We start from the raw sequence: 21,790 nt of genomic DNA, 5'->3' as shown, positions 1-21,790 counted from the left end.
TAATAAAAACTGTGAACTGAAATGCAAAGTCTGAGGTGATTCATTAAAACATGACACTTGGCACAAATACAACTGTCTTATTTTCATCATCACCCAACACACTGACATGTATCTCCTGACTTCCCACTGATCATCACATTTACTGAGCATTAATAAAATAAAAAGAGCTTAATAAAAGTGTCTGAAATCAGATGTTTGAACAGTTAAAGTTAAGACTAGATGATTCTTCCAGTATATCAGTTTATCTTTGAGAGCTACTGGACGTGCTCTTCTGCTGTATCTTGATGTGTGGAAGAGGGAATCCAACAGCTATAGGATTAAACTGGAAAACATTTATCTTTTATTATGAGTTAGACATTATGAACTGCCGAGTCCAGATTATTTGTGAAGTGCTTTCAGTGGAAGATTAGGAAAAGTGATATAATCACGATGTAGTCTGCAGTGTGCAATGATAATCTCACACTGCTGGTGCATTAAAGCGTTTAGTTTAACTGGTGATGATACTTAGAAATAGTTACTTTGCATTTTTAATACAGTTTTGGGTCTGATCCACTGATCTATATGACTGGATCGTTTACCGCGTTCTAAACTGCCAGCAGACACCGGAAGTGTTCGATCCGCCATGTTACTAATCCCACCAGCAGAGAGCGCCATTGAGTCACATTCACACCGCTGTCCTGAAATAACTCGACTGATTTCTGCTAGGTATATTCAGATTATATGCAGAGTATATTCAAAGTATCCAACACACGGGTTGTGAAGTATCCTTTCCAGAGAAATATAAAAGGAAATGACTGTGTAAGTTACATTGTTTTTAATCCATTGATTTATCTCTATCAACATAATCACACACGATACAGTAGTGACAATATATTGTTATCTTTATTTGCTGGAGAATGACAATTGGTCAAATCAGTGTTTTTAGCACACCTGACACATCCCTAAAACGGAAATGTAAAGCAGAACGTGCAGCACTCGCAGGTTTGTGTCAAAACACAGCTAGCGAGCAGATGAAAACACACTGTGATATGCATCATGTATTTTTGCACTGTTAATCAGTTTTATATTATCACCTAGTGCAGGTCAATGTAAGGAAGATACTGTACCACAGACATTCATTTTGTATATACACCAGTTTTTCACTGCCTGACCCTCATCTTAATCTTTATGCAGTTCAATGTTTTTATTATTTTATATCTAAAGCACCTTGTTCAGTGAGTATTTAGATGTTTCTCATATCTATCACGGTCCAAGCATGATCTGTTTCTGTTGTTCTGATGAAGGAAGCTTGTGTTGGGGAGGATTCAGTCTCTGCTGAGGCACATCTGAATGTGTTATAAAGTGTGTATCAGAAAACACCTCCTGTCAAAGACCACACGACAGGAACAATCTCCTGGAGACGCTGAGAAAACACAGAAGGAAAGTCTGTGGAGGAGTCAAAAACACCTGCTGGAGTGAGTATAGTTAAAAAGATCATCAACTGTAATATATCTCGAAATATCTGCTGTTTGAAACCACATGGTTAGTTGGCATCGGTTCTTCACACTAGAGCCTCACTTTCAATTTAACAAAAAGAGAGATGCGTATCTACTCCCCAAGTGATTTTTATTGGTGAGATCTGGAAGTTTAGTAACTGACTGTGATCGTGGATGAGATAATTTCTTGGTAAGAAAGATAAAAGCAAGAGTCGTAAATTCGAGGGAGAAGCTACAAAAACCCGCAGCAATGGAAACTGAGGGGGAGAGGATTAAAGGGATCCACGACTGTGAAACATCCTACCTTCGATCCTGGAAAACAGTCTCCAGTGAACAGTCCAGCAAAAACACCCCAAACAGTCTCTAACAACACTCTTCTAGATGCAATCAACAACACTGGAGAAACACAACAGTCATTTCTAGAGAAACTAGTGTCTGTTGAGAGTGCTGTGAAACAAATCAAAGATCAAGTGAGTGGGATAAACAGCAGACTAGACATGACAAGACATATCAGCGATCACAAGATCCTGCGAAACAGAGTGAATGAACTAGAATCCGATCTAAGAATTAGAAAATTTCAGGAATCCCGGAGCAAGACGACGAGAATATCAAGATGACGGTAACTGATCTTCTGTCACGCATCTCTCCTACTATTGTGGATACTCTGCAAAACTCAGTGGATGCTGGCCATCGCTTGTGTCCCAAACCAAGAAAAGGTATCGGTTCCTCACAACCTCGCCGTGTTATAGTGCTATTCTTGGCACGAACGACTCAAGACCACATTTGGATCGACGCCAAAAACTCAGAGGTTCTCAAACAAAAGAACATTTGAAAGAAGATCGCTGGATTCAAAGGGCCACTTGCCATTATAGAGGGTAAAATAATTTCAGTAGATGACATGAACTAAAGTGATAACTAACCTCTTCTTGTGAAATTGTTCTTCTGTAAAGGTTACTATAAGACATAGCTTATGATTTTTTTTATTTTTTATGTTGAAGCAGAGTTATTCATTTTTAATTTTGTTTCACTTTAGAAATAATTAGGGGATTGTCCACTAATATCAAGAGGTTAAAAAGGAGGAGAGGTTAAATGAGGAGGGGTGTAAAGTAGACTTCATTAGTATTGGTGAACTATATTTACACACCATAGTCATCATAAGCACCGATGAGTACCATTTTTGTTAACAGTTTGCACATGTTTAACAGACCATGTTTTTTTATTTATTTTGGGAAATGTGTATGGTTACAATAATTCTGCTGCAAATAATGCCCTTTTGCAAGATCCATCAAATAAGATTTCATAGTTGCTTTTTTGATTACGGCGGCTCCTTTGAAGGAGGCTCCTAATAATAATATGGACATGTTTCCCTGAAGGACCACTGCTCATGTTATTAACTCTGTTATTACTGACTTTTGCATTAATTTATCACTGTTGGATTCTTTTAGGTTTCTTCAGCCTTCTTCTGTTGATTCATTCTCCTGGTTCAAACCTGATGTGTCTGAAAAGTCTAGAATAGATCTTGGGTTGATTTCAGGATCTCCATTCATCTACACATGTCAAATCTCTTTAACAGATTATGCTGGAATGTCTTTGCTCCTTTCAAATACTAAAAAAGATACTGGAAACTGTATTGTTATTTTTTAGATCAAGACCCATATATTTTGTTGCAAAACAAGATATAAAAAAAATAAAAAAAATAGCTAAATTAAATACTTTCTCAAAAAGAAAAAAGAAAAAAAAGAAACACTGCTTAACGAAGATGAATTAATAAATCTTCATGATTTAAAAGAGAATCTTGATAAACTTTACATGAAAAAAACAAGAGGAGTCTTTATAAGATCAAAAGTCAAATGGCTTGAATATGGTGAAAGAAATTCCAGTCATTTTATTTTAATTTAGAGAAAGATTGTGGTCTTTCAAAAAATAAAATCTAAATCTTTTTGTAAACAACAATCATACTGTAATTTTTATAAAAACCTTTACTCCTCATCATTCAGTGATAGTGAATGTGAATCATTTTTCCATAGAGATGATCAGTTTATACCTAAAATATCTTCCCATAGTTTTAATAGCTGTGAAAATCCTATAACTTTAGAAGAGTTAGATTGTATTTTATCCAAAACTCCTCTAAATTAAAGTCCTGGTCCTGATGGCTTGCCATTTGCATTGTATATAACTTTTAGGAAAGACTTGAGAACTGATTTTCACTGTATTTAAAGATTGTTTAGGTTCTGGTGCATTAATAGAAACTGTGAAGCAAGGTCTTATTACACTTCTGCCAAAACCAAATAAAGATAATCGTCACATTAAAAATTGGCAGCCTATCACACATTGTTAACCCAAATTTATTATTTAACCGCTGTGGTGCTTTAAAGTTTTTGCTTTATTGTAATTTTAAATGTAATAAGTTACCTATGCATTTATTTGATTCTCACAACTAAGAACTGGATTCTTGGAAACTCGCTTTTAAACACAATTTTTCACCTCACAAATGCATTGTATGGAATAATCAATATATCTTATATAAAAACAGGACTATATTTAATAAAGAACGTGTAGAAAAGAATGTAATATCTATTTCAAAATTGATAAATATGGATGGGACTCTGATTTGTAATGAAAAATTTAGTAAGGAAAACCGTATTAATATTACTCAAAGAGAATTCAGTGGCATCTCGCCTAAACTTCTCCAGCCTATCAAATCAACCTTATTATACTCTCCTTTAAAGGAAGACATTCCTCCATTAATGACAGATATTGACTTAGATAAAATATCCAATAATATTCATATCAGAAGAACATTACTCTCTATACAGTAAGTATTATTTCTCCTAAAGCAGTGTCTTCATGGAAACGGATCTATGCTTCTTTATCTTTATGTAACATCTATTCACAATAAGTCTTAGGTACCAAACAAAGTTAAAGAAATCCACCTTAAAATCCTTTACAATCTTTACCCCTGTAAGTTATTTTAATCTGAATGTATGTATATTCACCCAGAATGCTCTGTTTGTGGATCTGAAAATGAATCAGTGCTTCATTCGTTCTGTAGATGTCCCTTTACAGTGATCTTTACATCCTTTAATAACCTTACTGACAGAAATGATCCTGTTTTTGTCATGTAACACTGGATCTGTATCAAATAATGCTATTAATATCCAGTGCTTGCTTGGAAAAGGTCATAAGTGTAAAGTTACAGGTTCAAAACCACATTTTATTGCTTTTTGCTCTGAATTAAACAGTTTTGCTGAATCCCTCAGTAAATTAAAACAAAAACAATAAAGCAGTTAAAACATACAGATTTCATTTTTGATATAACTGTTATTGTATTTTATTATTATGTTATTTGTTGTTTTATCTAGATATGTTTTTTATTCTGTTATTCTAAATCCCTTGTAACAAATGTTTATTTCTTAATCATTGCTAAAAAACTAACTTTAGTTGGAATATACCACTATGTTTTTAAATGTCAGTTGTTACTGGCAAAATGTTGATAATAAAATCATCTTCCACGTTACCTTTCGGCTCGAACACTGCTATATTAGAGATACACATTGCTTGTGTTAATGTAGGTGTTCCTCAGATAAAGCACATGCACTGAATACTTCACGTGAGTGTATGAACACTCAATAATGCTGTCTCCATCTAGTGTTCATCAGAGGAACACATCAGAACATCATAAACATCCAGGATTGGCCAAGACCTGTAGATTCAGCTGAATGCAGTCAGCCTTCACTGTAAGAGCACACAACACTCATCTTCAGCCAGGGTCGGGGTCATGGGTTTGATTCCCAGTCTATATATGATCTATCTCAGGTATTGGGTCAAGTGTGTGTGAACAGATGGACTTCACCATCCTGCAGCGTTTAGCTTCAATCTAACTGAAGTCTTCAGGATTACTAGAGATTTACAGGCAGATGTGTTTGATCAATGTTTGAAATCCTCATTTGTGCACCAGGTTAAACATGTTAAACCTAAACTCTGCAGGAGCAGGACTGAGGACCTCTGATAACACGAGCAGCCTGAAACAAACGATAGCAATCCCACAGTGTCACATGACCACATTTCACTCTTTCCTGATCATATATTTACGGCTGAGAGAGATACTCTTATATATGTGTTTGTTTGTATTAGTATAAGCTACTAATCTTGTAATCACGATGTACTGAACAGTGGAATAGTATAACTGAACTAGAAGGTACATTTCCTGAAGAAAATGTGAGTGGTGCTTGCAGTGGCAAAACTCGCCCCTCTGTTGCTAAGGTGTGGTTGCTAGGGTACCCGGGGTGGTTGCTAGGGTCCCTATGATGGTTGCTAGGGCCGTTGCTAGGGTACCCAGGGTGGTTGCTAGGGTACCCGGGGTGGTTGCTAGGGTGGTTGCTATGGTCCCCATGATGGTTGCTAGGGCCGTTGCTAGGGTACTCAGGGTGGTTGCTAGGGTGTTGCTATGTGGTTGCTAGGGTAACTGGGGTGGTTGCTAGTGCGGTTGCTATGGTCTCCATGATGGTTGCTAGGGCCGTTGCTAAGGTACCCAGGTTGGTTGCTAGGGTAATTGGGGCGGTTGCTAGGGTGTTGCTATGCGGTTGCTAGGGTACCCGGGGTGGTTGCTAGGGCGGTTGCTAGGGTCCCTATGATGGTTGCTAGGGCCGTTGCTAAGGTACCCAGGGTGGTTGCTAGGGTAATTGGGGCGGTTGCTAGGGTGTTGCTATGTGGTTGCTAGGGTACCCGGGGTGGTTGCTAGGGCGGTTGCTAGGGTCCCCATGATGGTTGCTATGGCCGTTGCTAGGGTACCCAGAGTGGTTGCTAGGGTAATCGGGGCGGTTGCTAGGGTGTTGCTATGTGGTTGCTAGGGTACCTGGGGTGGTTGCTAGGGCGGTTGCTACGATCCCCATGATGGTTGCTAGGGCCGTTGCTAAGGAACCCAGGGTGGTTGCTAGGGTAATCGGGGTGGTTGCTAGGGTGTTGCTATGTGGTTGCTAGGGTACCCGGGGTGGTTGCTAGGCAGTTGCTATGGTAACCAGGGTGGTTGCTATGATGTTACTAGGTGGTTGGTAGTTGTCACAGATGGTCACTATGTAGTTATTATAGAGTTCTTAGCCCATTTGAGCACTTAGCTAATCACTATTAGCATGTAGCTAATCACTGCTAGCATGACTAGCATGTTGGAAGTCCAGTGTGCTAGCATGAGTCAAAAAATCCAACCGCCATGTCTGTACGATGTTCTGATGCAGAGATATAGGTCGTGCAAAACGGTTGCTAGGGTACTTCATTTGGTTGCTATGGAGTGGCTTGGCAGCTGCCAATGGTGATACTCCAAAGGCTGCTCGCCAATATAAACCAACCCCCATGCCTCTACGATGTTCTGATGCAGAGATATAGATCTTGCAAAACGGTTGCTAGGGCACTGTGTTTGGTTGCTAGGGAGTGGCCTGGCAACTGCCAATGATGATACTCCGAAGTCTGCTTGCTAGTATGAATGATATAAACCAACCCCCATGCCTTTATGATATTCAGATTTGAAGATATCTCTCTATGCTTTTGGTCGCTAGGGAGGTCCAAATGGTTGCTAGGGCGTGGCTATGAAGTGTTGAAGGTGATTCGTGATTGGCCATTTGCTGCCCCGAGTCAAACGAGCCAACCCTCATGTTTCTATGACACTTCTATCCAAAGTTATTCATTTTATATTTTTCAATGGAAGTCTATGGAGCTTGTTGCTATGGTGCTCTATATGGTTGCTAGGGCGTGGCTTGATAGCTTCATAATGATCATGAGAGTCTGATTGGTTGCCTGATTCAAATGAGCCCACCCCCTTGTCTCTATGACTATGTGATCCATAGTTATGTTCAATGCAAAATCCCTATGTAATTTCCCACAGTAGGAAAAACACATTGCTTCATGGGCGATCCCTCACCATTGGCTTAGTATGGGGCAACTTTGGGGGGCTCTTGCGCCCCAGGGGTACAACTTATACCCCATTGCGGGGTATGATCGCGCACAGCCTGATAGCCTCTCCAAATGTGGTGATTCACATGTTTCTGCGAAATTCTCACTCGGAGCTACGATCCGTCAAAGTTGGCCGCAATGCATTGTCTATGGGATTTATCGCCCGATTTATCGCCCGCCGGACGAACATCGTACGCCCGATCGCTTATAAAAGTCATAGCACACCATTCCCGTATAGGCCGCACGATTTGACGCCTGTTTCGTTGGTCTGTGACGAAAACTGCGGGACTAGTTACGCGCCGAAATTTGTACGGATCTATAAGAAGCAGAATAATAATAAGTATGTGAGATAATAGTAGTAGTGCTTTGCCTCCGGCAAGCACCACTAATAAAAGAGAATGAACATGTAATGGTGTACATCCATCATCTGTTTACAGAGAGGAAATATTTTTACAGTCTTCATCTTTCTTAAGCGCTTATCTAAGACACAAACATAAAGAAGCTTTCTGTAACTATTACTCTATATATCCCAGTCTCTGTTCTCGACTCGATGCTCTCTACTGTACATATCGCTGTCTCTTTCCTCGTGTGTAAGTCACTGTGGATAAACATTAACTAATGTAAATGTGATTGCTGTACAGAGACTGATTTGCTCGGCTCTTAATGAGCTACAACAGAACTAAAAGACTTTAGAAACATTACCTTTTTTCCTGGTTAAGAAACATGATATACCAAACATATTTGTATTTAATTTGACTGTTCACTGATGAAGCAAAGTTACATGAGAAATCTTAGGTTAAAACATTTATAAAGGTGCCTCGGCCAAACACTTTTTATGGATGATCATTGTACTTTGGGGTTTTTATTTCAAATACATTTCTTTTATAAAACTAAGAGATATTCATAATTGATGTTTCGTTATGATTGAAATAATTGTACAGCAATTTGAACAAAGCAACAGCATCAATAGAAACAGTAAATAAAATGATAAAAAGTGCAGATGTTTAGCAGAATTTCCAGACAGCTCTGTTCCATAATAGAGACTGGGACTGTTAATATATGACTGTTTTAATATGATTTAATATGAGATAAAGCACCATGAATCATATCATAATAACACATGAGATGTTGATTTATGCTCAGTGTTTTATATCACAGTTTTCAGTGAGGAAGAGAACTTCTTTCTGTCTATTCTAATCGGAGTTTATTAAAGTATTTTCTATAATATGACACTAGTTTGGTCTTTTGCTAGTTAAAAACTAAACTTTTGATTTCAGAGTCTACTTTTATTAATAGTAAAGAAAGAATGAATTATTTTCTAATGCTATTAGAGGATCAACCCCAACAGGTTTAAACTAAACAGACCTTAACTTCTCTGTGAAAACAATTCCCTCACAGGAACAGAATAATTAAACTAGTTCTAGCTCTTATTATTGATCTCCTGTATACTGTACATCACACACCGCAGGCTTTTTCCTCTTGAAATAGTCATTATAACAGCCAAAAATGGGAAATATGTATATAGCCCTCACATCATCAAAGCTGAAATGAACGCATGTGAATATATCATCAAACACTGAAACCAAACCCCAATCACTGCTGGTGTCTGCAGAATTCAGATGATTTAATCAGATATTCTGTCTCTCTCTCTGAAAGGGTTAAAGTGTAATGTGGTTTATAAGTCTGGAGAATTGTTGAAACACTGATAATTAAACCTGCCACTGATATTTTCTCTCATTTTAGCCTGTGAGGAGGAAACGGAGAGACGTTTGTTACAGGAAGTGACTCATGCACTTAAGAAGAAAACACGGACAGAACTGGTTTGGTGAGTCTGAACTCATCTCATTTCTACTCAGTCTGTGAGGTGTAGAATAGAACAGAAGTGAACTAGTTCTACCGATTCTATCATTTATATGTTTACAGTATATGTCATGTACTGTACTGTAGGGGTTTTGTTTAAACATACAGTATAATTGCAGCATACACTCTTCTGCGTACAGTAGAATTGTTGTATGTACAGTGCCAAACTGATTTGCGTGTGCTGTATTTGTGCAGAACCGAGAGGGGACTGTCTATGGAGGGCAGATGAAGTCTTTCATCAGAGGACCAAGACGCTGCTATAATACTGTAAATACAGTCATTGCCAATGCAGTTTAGCTATGTTTATCTATTGATCCATCTGTGTGCATCGTGCATACCAAACTTTTCCGGTGCTTTTCTTCCACTCTAAGCTCACTTTACAGTAGTGTAAGAGAAATAAAGCTCAAGGTGTGCATGCTTTCATTTGTGTTGTTTACTGTAATACACAATGACTTGTAAAATGATTCCTGATTCCCAAGAACACTGTTTTGATTTGATCTCTGTGTTTTCTCTCAGGAGAATGGTCTGTGCATTAGTCAGCTTTGCTTGTGATCTGTGGCCAGAATTCGTTACAGAAGAGAATCATTTTGATGTGGAAGTGTAAGGTTTGACACATGACTGGTGTGTTTTGTTCTAAGTGTTCTGAAGTCACTGATCAGTTTGACAGGAGCAGAAGAAAGTGAGATACCCTTCAGAGATGCTGTTCAACAGGTCGGTCTACATCTTTGTCCTCGTTTGACGGCTGGATGTGATGCTGTCAGAAAAAACTCCGTAAATTAAGTTTCTGTTTCATGCAACACTGTTTCCTAACCAGGAAGGATTTGACACATTTGAAGATAAAAATCTAAGAGAACAAAAGAAATGTAATGATGCTCGTTACTTGTCATGATTATAGTTGATGAGGACAAAAAAAAAATCCCCAAACCGTCAGATTCCTAACAGATCATAGCTGTGATTTCTCAGTTATTAATCCTGAGCTGTCTGTAGGTGGCGCTCTCTCTGTCTGTCAGACTATCTGTGTTGAGATATAGCAGAGCTTAGGGTGACCACCTGCTAATAAGCCCAAGGGGGACAAGGGGTATGTTTGTGAGGGACAATGTGGGACTCCCCATGGACAGACTCACTGATAGTGGTTTACCCATTTCTAGCACATACCACCTTACATGGTATATTAATAATGCCCTATTCCCCTAAACATGTGTAATTGCTGATGTATGCTCATAACAGAATTGACAGATGCACTTCCACTTACGATTTACTTTAGCTATTTTATTTATTTTTCATTACAATTTATTCACTTTAAATAAATTATAGTATAGATTTATAGGATTAAAATGAATTGTAGCTGCTCAACACCACAGGAACAGTTAAAAAAAAAAGTCTAACATCACAACTCAAGGGAAGGGAATTCACTCATTCACTAATCCCTATATAGTGTATGGCAGTTGAGTTCACTATATCAGGAGGGAGTGAACCAATAAATAAGTGAACGGATTCGGACAGTGACGTATAGCCTACACTGCGCGTGAGACTTGGAGCTGTTGCAAAAACATTGCCATGGGTACTTTTAGATTACATGTACCTAATTTTAGAAAATAATACTAATAGCAATAATACTCAAAATTACTTTATATTCCAGTTATACATACCTCCCGCGTCAGCTTTGTGGTTTCATAGATGGTATATAATAAAAAAAATGTAATGTTTTATGTTCATAATCATTAAATGCTATTAAAATAAAGTACTGAGAACATAAATAAACACACATAAACGTTCATAATTCTGTATTTATTATGTTTAGCATCTTGACACTCGCTCAAGCAGCGTTTTGAGCTCAGATAAGATGGTTCTTGATCGTCCTCAGGCGACCGTTAATTTTACATCGGAACACCTGTTATTAACGGAAAAAATTTAATTTATCCACCAAATTATAATCATTTTTGTAAGTTAACAACTATGCCACCTCAGTAAATTAGTCAAATATTAAACTGAATTATTGTTTACATAACATATTTTAATATAAATAATGTAGGAAAAACGTTAAAACAGAAATAATAAAGATGTAAACTTCATCTCTCATTCAAACTCGCTCGCTCCCGCTCTCGCAGTAGTGCTGAACTGTCAACTAATGTTCGTTTGGCTGCCTGGGGCTCGAGGATATAGAGCCATCAACTTTCTTTGAGCAAGCATTGATTATGCGTGACACAGTCTCAATTTGTGGGACGCATGAATTGGGCTTCAAACGCTGTGCGCGCATGCGCTACCCGGGACGGGTGGTCACCCTAGCAGAGCTGTAAATAATGCCATGAATTAAAACACACAAACATGCAAGTTATATCAGGCATTTTCCTTAATCCTGTCACTCTTTTGGTCTTTTGCTTGTTAATATGAACTCCAGTATAACACTGTTATAAAACCCCCCGAATATCTCAAATGTAAAACCCCCACAGCTGTTCTTCTCTTCTCATAATCTAACGCTCAGCATATTACGGTCTTTCCTCTCATGTGATGTTGTTTATCTGCAGGGAAATGAACAAATCATCATGTGCATCACGCGCCTCACAACACACACACACACATCGCAAATATCATTGCTCCCAATCATATTGCATATATAAAGCTATTCATCATCTGACCGTGTAGAAAAGAAAGTAAGACGAAAGGAGCACGCTCGGATTCTCACTGATCTGTGTGATCTGTAGCTTACCGTTTATATTCACACTCCTCTTTCTTTTGACTTCTGTGATTTACTGTAACGGAGGAGTCGTTGTCTCCGGTGAGTTTGTTTTTCTCATTGAACAGTCTGTTCAGTTATATCTCTGTTAACACTTTTTGATTGAGCATCAGTAACACAGTGGTTGTGGGTGCGTGATCTCTGAAACTTTCAGATATAAAACAAATAAAACTCATGGAAGCCCGTTTCCGCCAGTTAATAAAAAAGAAAAAATAAAATAGAAAAATTGTATTGCTACTTTTTTTTTTTATCTCCGTTGTTACAAACTATCCTCTACTGGGGTGAGCTGTAACATGGGACAGATTAATAAATATCCGCACTTTCAATTTATGCAAAGAAAATGAAGAAAATATAATGATTAGCTTTGAAAAGATTAACAATTTAAAGTGACAAAATTAATTAAATTAAGTTTTTTAGAAACATTGTCTATTCTTCTCAACCAGTTTTTTTATATGACCAAATTGTTAGGTGTGATGTGATGTATGATGTGACTAGGTCTGTGGATGATGGCCTGATGATGTTACCACGCCCAAAATCAAATGCTTTAAAGAGAACTGTTATTTATCCTGCCATCAATCATTGGAATAATTGCCCATTGCATATACGTAAAATGTATGGCAAATGAATATACGTAAAATGTATGGCAAAGACTCTTTTAGGTACCATCTGAGAATGCACTTTCAAATTGCGAGTAAGGAAAGGACATATTTATTTTATGAATGTAATACTGTAATCATTTATTCAGACTAATTTATAATGATGTGTATTGATGTATATAATGTTATAGTGCTATACTGTTTTTATATTAACATTATGTGATTTCTTTTTGTTGTGGACCCCAGGAAGACTAGCTCGTTCACTTTAGTGACAGCTAATGGGGATCCATTTTACAATAAACAATAAACAAAAACATTTTATTCTTTAGGATTTTATCACAAAAATAATCGCTATATGGTTGTTTGAGAGAGACAGAGAGAGGGATGTACTGTTACTGTATTCCTATCACACAATTAGGGCTCGTTCACTCTCTGTGTTGCTCTCCACCCATTTTATGTAAATTTTGGAATATCACGTAAAAAAAAAAAAAAAAAAATGCTGGATGAAGATGCCAAGATGTACATAAATTCTAAAAACTTACCTCATTTATTACATAAATCCCTTGATGCAAAACAAAAACCTGACGTGGCTCTGCCACAACGGAGGATGTGATTGGATAACTGGACTCACTGGGGGTTTAACTATACAGCTACAGCATAGCAAACTGTTATAGCATGTGAAGTGAAGTATCAAATTAAACTAGAGAAACAGCTAAGCTTATGTAAGTCAAATGATTGTTTACAACACAATGAAAATAAAATAAAAATTTTAATCAAAAATACCTTTTTAAAATCCTTTTTTTTTTTTGGTCTTAAAATCTACAATGCTGCTCACAGTCACATGACATTTGTACCGTAAGCTCAAAAATGTGATGGGAGTGATATACATGACAGTGTTAGATCACTTCCCCATCTACACTATTCTGGAATCTCCCTCAGAGTCTGTGTATTTCCACAGGCATGTTGCTGATAATTGTGGTTTTACTGGTGAATCTCCAAATAGAGACTTCAGGTAAGAACATGCTTGGATTTCATTCATCTTAATTGCCTCTGAGTAATTCATACACATGATTAATTTCTATTGGATATCTTGGTTACTATTAAATATAGACTGTACTTATGTTAGGGTAAAGTGACAGTAAACTCTACACCAGTGGTTTTCAAGCTGTACGATGGTATTGCAGGTGGGCCGCCAATTACTATTAAAATAAATAATAATATTGTTAATATATGTAAAAATGAAAATAAAAATAAAAGTCATAACATAATAACATAATTTCAAATATATAATTAAATAACAAAAAATAAATATTAAAATGTTACTATGCTTTCACTATTTGAGCGCGCTGATTGGTTAAAGAATAAACCGCCAATTTATCTTAGATATTTTTGCTGCTAGCTTCTGAGTACTAAGTTATTATCCCAACAATAGCGGGGACAGTTAATTTTTTTGCAGTGGGCCGCGCAAACATGTGTTAGGCTAACCCTACACTGTGGATGTACTCACACCAGGCGTTCTGAACCACACTCGAGCATGTTTGACCCCCGGAGCCCGGTTCGTTTGACTAGTGTGAGCACTCTGCTCTTGGGCGTGGTTCGTTTTAGCCGGCCCTAGCCCGGTTGAAAACGGTAGGCACTGTACGTATGCACTGTAAACACTAATCACCTGTGAGCATGGAAAATATACTGTTCTGTGTGCTCTACTGTCATCATTACGACTGCAAATATAATCTATTACTACTACTACAGTTTTCAATAAATGTAATTAAATCAAGTATATTTAGGTTTATAATGGCTCTGGTTCTTACCTTATTGATGAACAGGAAATGTAGTTTGCAAGTAAAGCTGCAAATTATTTAATTAACCTCAGCTACCTGAGAGTCTAACAAAGTGTTCAAGTCTATGCAAAAGAATGTTAATAACTAATACTGATAGAACCATGATCAGATTATAGGAGCAGGTCATTTGTAACTCTTATTATAGCAGTCTCAGTACTAGTGATGTGTGGATCGATACTAATGTATCGATATTTATGATCCCATGGTCTCCTGCTCTAGTATCGATTTTCATATAAAAAGATTGATATTTAAACTTAGTAATTTGGAGTGAGTGTTTATGTTATCATAAGCAACTTGCTGTCACCAGAAAAGTCTAATTATATCTGGTTATGGGAAGGAACTACTTCTCCTTCCGCTGGTCAGTTCTGTGTGCACTGCGGCTCTGTGACGCAGCCGGCCACTGCAGCCCTTTAATTTCCTGCAACAAAGACTGCAGACTGCAGAGTGACTATGGCTGACCACAAAAGAAGTCATGTCTGGCTGTATTTTAGCTGTAAAGACTGCAGTGACGCTGTGTGTGATGTGTGTGGAAAGACAAACCTTGCTAAACATCTGAGGAAAAGTAGCTGCAATCAGGAGGTGGTCCAGGGCAAAAAAACACAAGGTCCTAGGGCAAGACAAACTTCATTCAGTGAGTCATTTGGCAGCAGCGGCAGATTTTATCCAGGTACAGAGAGATAACGTGATGGTTGCATTATCACTGACTGTGGGAAAGTTATTCACGTCTGTTAAGGCTTTCGTTTTTTTAATGTTCAAGAGTTCCCTGGAATCCCAGCATTCTTACAACAAGCTAACAGAAAGCTCAAATTGTTCGAATAGAAAACTCAAGTGAAACATGAAGTAAGCTATCCTAATGAAATAAATGCAACAATGAGTAGATTTCTCGAGATCAGTGCTAAGAGTGTATTGAGACAGGCTGCAGACAGCCCATAGTCATGGCATAGAGGACAGTAGACAAAATAACAATTTCTACCTCCATCTGTATTCTTTACTTCTGTATCTATCTTTAGCATACAGTGCAGTGTGGCTTCATCAGTCAAACTGCCCTGTGTATCTATGTTGTTTGTAGATGATTCACATGTAGATGGGCACTTTCCTGCCAAGCAATATGAAATACCTCTAGTTTTGTTTTCCTCCAGCTGCGCTCCATTTTCCAGGCTGCTCTCTTCAGGGTGTGAGTATGCTCATTATACCATGGTGTCAGACTGTTGTCCTCAATCTCCTTTAAGCGTAAATAAGCAGATTTATTTAAAATGCTAGAAAAAAGAGCGTCCAAGGTTTCTGTTACATCATCAAGATGTTCTTAGTTTTTGGATGTGCTAAAGAAGTTAGCTAAATCAGTAAGATTTGTTACAAAGCAGTCTTTTGTGGTAGACGTGATGGTTCTTCGATACTTGTAACAAGAAGTAGAATTTACAATTTTGGCTATATGAAGTTTGCACAGAACTAAATAATGATCTGAGATATCATCACTTGGCTGAATAATTTCAACACTATCAACATCAATTCCATGTGACAGTATTAAATCTAGAGTATGATTTCGACAATGAGTAGGTCCTGAAACATGTTGTCTAACACCAATAGAGTTCAGAATGTCTATAAATGCTATTACACCAACTATTAAGACTTTATCTGCAGCCAGAACTAACTCGGATGTAAAATCACCAAACTCTTTAATAAAGTCTGTATGGTGCCCTGGTGGCCTGTATACAGTAGCCAGTACAAACATAACAGGGGATTTATCATTAACATTGGTTTCTCTGGATAATGTTATATGAAGCACCATTACTTCAAACGAGTTATACTTGAAGACCTCACTATTGTTTGATGAACATCAGTTAAATTGGTTTGGATGTTTTTTTGTATTTTCTAGTTCGGGGAACAGACACAGTCTCTATAGTGTGATATCTAGGTGAAAGAGTCTATGTGCTGAGAATGAACTGATTTCTGTGGCTTGAGGCGTCTAGCAGACGGTCGGTTTAGCCAGTCTTTCTGCTTTCTGACCTGGTCAATTGTAAATTCTAAGAGAGAAGAGTGTCACGACTCACCACCCCAGGAGGAATAAAGACCATCTCTTTCTTAAGCAGGTCAGGTCTGCCCCAAAAATTGTCCAATTGTCTATGAAACCGACGATATTCTGCAGGCACAACTCAGACATCCAGCCATTGAGTGATGACAGTCTTCTATGTATCTCATTACCACGGTAAGCAGGGAGGGGAACAGAGCATGAAGTCAAAATGCAAGCAGATTTCTTCCTTAAAAATAGCCAGCCAAATAACAGTTATATGAGTAAAGAATGTCTCTTAAATGATGCTTAAAAGCTTGTGCAGAGGAAACAGCATTAGGAATGAAGTAATCGCTCACAGGCATGCCAGGAGTGTGCTGCTGAGACGCGGCATCTCATTCTCTCAGGGAAGTAGGGTTTCACGCGTAACCTGGAGATTTTCTCATTCAGGGACTTGAGCTGGTCAAAATGCTATGGGAACAATGCCACCAGATTTACAAATCCCTCCATAGTGTGGTAGAGCACAGCTAAAGTAAAAGAAAGGAGCCAAAGTGGCACACAATGCATGTAGGAAACTGTGCCTTGGTAGTAAAAAAACGGCATGGTTTTGTAGCGTATAGTGTCACAAACAGAAAGAGACCAACCATTAAAAAAAGTGAAAGATAGGCAGAAGATTTCATATTTTTTTATATTTGTGTTTTTTTTTTTTTTTTTTTTTGAAAAAAAAAACATAGTTTTATGTTGAATGTGCCTATATCTGCATGATTTTAGCGCAAATTAGCATGCCATTACTGTGTAATCAGTAATGTGAATTTAATTAATCACAGCTATCAATGTGAATGCCAACCAAATGAATAGAGTGTGATGAATTACTTTATGGTGTATTTATATGATTACCATCTCTATAACTTGCCATCTGCACATCAGCACATGATAGTTGACTATATGACCAGAATTCATTGTTAATACTGCATTTCTAGCAATCTCAGGATGTTCTGTAATTGGCATACAAAGTTAAATCTTTTTTATTTTTCTTACTCAAATTATTCCTATTGTATTTTTCTAGTGCTCAAATAAATCACTTATATGATATTTCTGTCTATTGTTTTATAATTGAAAAAGTGGTATGTTTAATGACTAAAATAGTTTGTAGAATCCTTCAATACAGTTGGTAAATATTTTTTATATTTTGTGGTGGGGAGGGGGGGGGGACTTGACATAGCATCAGAAAAATGATTGCAGGAATCACATTTTTCATGGAATCTTCTTCAGATTTGAAATATAACTCATGAGACATTTGACTTTCAACCCATTCAACCTTTTCTAGATTGGTACAGGACTTAATTTATGTATTTATATATCAAATAAAAAAACAATCAGTGTGTAAACAATATATTTTTCTCTTTTGATGTGTATAACATACTGAAGTAAGAAACTGTTACAATTTTAAGTTAGGTAGGGCACTTTCTGCTGTGAGTCACATAGTGAGGGGGGTCTGGTTAACAGGTTAACTGGGTTGAGCTGGCGGTCTACGCACCAAGAAGTGGAAAGCTTCTACTTCAAGGTATACATTTTCTATGTAGAGGGAGCTCTGGATTGGAGGATGGTCTCAACAAACTTGGTTGAGAGACCAGAAGCTACGAGTTGTGCCCCCTCAGAGGCCACACCTATGTCTTCCACAGCTCCCACTGGCATTGAGAGATCTTATCCTCCACCTGTGAGAGGAGATCCCTCCTGATGGAAATCTCCCATGGGGAGCCATCAAAAAGTTAAATCAGGTCCGAGAACCATACTTGGCCCAGCCAGACTGGGGTTATTAGCAGCAGATGGACCCTGTCATGGAATGTCATCAAACAGGTCCACCTGAGCCTGGTCAAAAACTCTCCGTATCTACTTCACCACCACGAGGTGAAGCCTCCATTTCCAAGGCTTCGGCCCCTGCCTCGACAGGATGTCTACTCCTATATTGAGATGCCCAGAGATGTGAACTTCACTCAGCAAGAGGAGTTTGTCCTGGGACCACAGAAGGATCTGACGTGCCAGCTTGTAGGCACAACCACAGACCTCCCTGGTGATTCATATAGGAGACCATCACTGTGTTGTCGGTGTGCACCAACACATGATGATATCTTAGGCCGGTGATGTGCGATTTTCATGCACATCTCATCAGTAAAGACGCTCCTGTTATTAGAAGTACGTGCGTTCAGATCAGGGTTGCCACGTTTTCACAACGAATCCTGCCCAGTTGCTTGCTTCTCACAACTAGTCCAAAACTAGCCCAATCACGTTTCCAGGAGGTTCCCCGATAAAAAAATTGCTTTCCAGGATTAAAATGTAAGTTTTATGGCATGGTTGCCTTGGTAAAGTTCGCATTTTAGGGGCTAAATATCACGTTATTTGTATTGGGGTCGCTTCGACCCAAAAATGAAAAACAACCACAGACTTGGCAACATTGGTTGGCATTTACTACTACGAGCCGTAATTCACTGACAATCTACACAAAATCGATTTTAAAATCGGTGGCGATTCTTTGTCGATTTTGAAAGCGATTTTGTGTCAGTTGTAGGTAGACTACAGCTCTGTGTAGTAACTGCCGCTCCACCTGAACCAGTGTTGCCAAGTCTGCGGTTGTTTTTCATGTTCGCGGTTTGAATCAACCCCAATACCAATAACGTAATATATTTATCCCCTAAAATGCGAATTTTACCAAGACAACCATGCCAAAAAACAAACCGTATATTTTAACCCCGGGAAGCATTTTTTTTATTTATCTGGGAACCTCCTGGAATCGCGATTAGTTTTGGACTAGTTTTGAGAAGCAACAGGGCAGGGTTTGTTGTGAAAACCTGGCAACCCTGATCTGAACACTCGTGCTGGAGATAATACTTCTAATTAAAGGAGCGCCTTTACTGATGAGATGTGCATGAAAATCGCACTCGATTTTTTGCACAGCCCTAGGAGAAAGCACAATTTTCTTGGCTTTATGTCTTAACCTCAGCTCTTTCATGTGAGAACGCCTTCTCAGTGCTAAACTGCCATCTGTTCAGATTGAGCTAATATCAACCAATCAATCATCAATGTGGTTGAGTATGAAGATGCCCTGGAGTCACAGAGGAGCCAGTACAGCATCCACACAATAGATAAAAGTGAAGGATGAGAGTGTAAGACCTAAGAGAAGAACCCCTTTTGCCCCCTAATGCCAACCTATGGAACCTGCTGTGATGGGGAAGGATGGAGATAGGCCAAGCTCTAGGAATGGAGGCCTCAGCATAATGACTCTCTAAAGTGAAAGAAGGCCTCTACACCCCACGCTAACCTGCGTAGCGGAGCTCTGGCAAGCGGAGGCCTCAGAAACTCTCTGTATTGAGAGGGGACCTGACAACACTCAGAAAAACGGCCACTCTTGGAGTAGAGGTCTCAGCTTAACAAAACTCTCTAAAGCGAGAGGAGGCCTCTCGCAATGCAACCTTCCATTCTTATTTGGAACAGTGAAGTACTGGCTGTAGAACTCATACTCCCTGTTGAGATGAGGGACCACCTCTTGAGACTGAACTCTGGTATAATCAAAGTGGATAGATTGGTGCCCTGAAGCGGCGAACTGGCAGGGGATGGCTGAACTAGACGAAGACTATCCAGTGAGAATGGTGGTCTTCACAAATGCCTTCCGCTATAAGCCTTCTGCCTGGGAATGCAACTCTAACTCTTAATTCAGGGGAGTATAAAAAGTGATGCTCCCTGATCAGAAGCTTGAAGACAGTAGGTTGGGATTGCTTTTGCCCAGCAGAAGAAGAACGTCACATACACCTAGGATGATTCGAGGGTGAGTAGAAGATGGAACAATTTGAATTCTCAGGTGAACTGATAACACGGGTTTCAGAGCATGGTCACACTGAAGGCGTTTCCATAGCTTTTCGTTACAATTTGAGTTGCTGAAGGCAATACTAAACTCTACACTATCTGTACTACTCATTGCATGTCTATAACCACTAAGTCAAAATATAAGCAGATAAAAAAAATTATAATAATAGAACTAGCCAGTTTTGCACATTTGTAAATGTGACTGCACCTTAAATATTTGTTGTAAATGATTAATTAATTCTCTCTCTCTCTCTCTCTCTCAGTGTCGTTGACTGTGGTGGTTCCTCCTGATCCTATAGAGGCTCATGTGGGATCCACAGTGATTCTTCCCTGCTGGATCTCTCCTCCTGAGAACGCTGGAGCTCTGGAGATCCGCTGGTACCGTCAGGATCAGTTCAGCAACCCTGTTCTCCTCTATAATCATGGGAAGATCCAGGACATCCAGGAGGAATCATACAGGAACCGAAGCTCTTTGACTCTGCGGTCAGATCAGTCTGGTGGACTGAAGGATGGAGATGTCTCTCTACGGCTGGAGAAACTCACTTTTCAGGATAAAGGTCCATTTCACTGTTATGTGAGCGGAGAACATTCATATGGGAGTGAAGAGGTGGTTCTCAAAATCATGGGTGAGGAAGCATCTATACTGGAGTAAAGCCATAGTCAGTCAAACATTAAAATTCTCTCCTGCATAATGAGGATTATGATTGAGGACACTCGTAATGACACTCGATGGGGATGCCTGCTCGTCAAAACTGTTTAGACGCAATTTAAGGGAAACAGGTCAATTTAGCTCAAAGGGAATCATTTAAGATTTTAAAGGGAATTTGAACAGAATCACTGTTTCACGGCTGCTCACGGAGACGCGCCTGCGATTCAGTGAACGAGCCGTTTAACATCAAATCTGCGCTGGATACTAATATCCAAACTATAGTGAAAACACTATCAATTAGCACAGTAACAAGATCGGCAGTTTAAGACATTAACTTGTAAGCACAAAACACAAGATACTTCTCTTTTCAATATGAATAAGGCTTTATTAGATAAATCTAAGACATATAAACTAATCTAACACATAAACGCACGCACACACACATTCACACAAGTTGCAGGAAGATCGAAAGTTAGGGAAAGATGAGTTTAAGAGAATGGAAATATGGAATCCCAAGTTTACAGCAATACGTTAAATTGCATAGACATGAACAACCATCAATCACGTAATTAGCGCTCGCATTGAGTTCCTCAATGGGGTTACAATTATATTAGATACACCAGCACAACAAATATCTGGGAATACGTTGCCTTCGTTTGCTGTGAAAGAGACTCCCGTTGAAAGGGGTATCCCGGTGTCGCTGATTGGCTGGAAGTTCAGTTGGCTGAAGTGACGTCTTGGGGAGCCCGTGCTTGGGCGTTGGCTGAAGCTGGAGTTGTGTGGCTGGTCGGAGTTCAAACGCGCAGACGAGGTCGACGTTACAAAACTTAAC

At 38.7% G+C, this 21,790-nt stretch overlaps 1 protein-coding gene across 8 annotated transcripts in view; it reads left to right on the top strand.

Moving 5' to 3' along the window:
- LOC128017486 (butyrophilin subfamily 3 member A3-like) overlaps positions 1-21,790 on the top strand; it is a 179,973-nt gene that overhangs the window by 15,967 nt on the left and 142,216 nt on the right. For 3 of the 8 annotated variants that reach the window (XM_052602902.1, XM_052602900.1, XM_052602898.1), the window contains exons 1-3: positions 11,835-12,054; positions 13,567-13,620; positions 20,573-20,935. The exons of 1 other annotated variant lie outside the window; for it this stretch is intronic. In XM_052602902.1, the coding sequence (XP_052458862.1) occupies positions 13,569-13,620; positions 20,573-20,935 (415 nt within the window). In that variant the 5' untranslated portion in view covers positions 11,835-12,054; positions 13,567-13,568. Of the gene's footprint in view, positions 1-11,834; positions 12,055-13,566; positions 13,621-20,572; positions 20,936-21,790 lie in introns of those variants that run through there. 4 more of the 8 variants (XM_052602903.1, XM_052602901.1, XM_052602905.1 and 1 more) reach the window with 4 other exon arrangements.

This window comes from Carassius gibelio, chromosome A7 (assembly GCF_023724105.1).
Source record: "Carassius gibelio isolate Cgi1373 ecotype wild population from Czech Republic chromosome A7, carGib1.2-hapl.c, whole genome shotgun sequence".
Taxonomy (NCBI): Eukaryota; Metazoa; Chordata; class Actinopteri; order Cypriniformes; family Cyprinidae; genus Carassius; species Carassius gibelio.
Note: the sequence above shows the minus strand (reverse complement) of the source record. Positions and strands in the feature narration are given on the sequence as shown.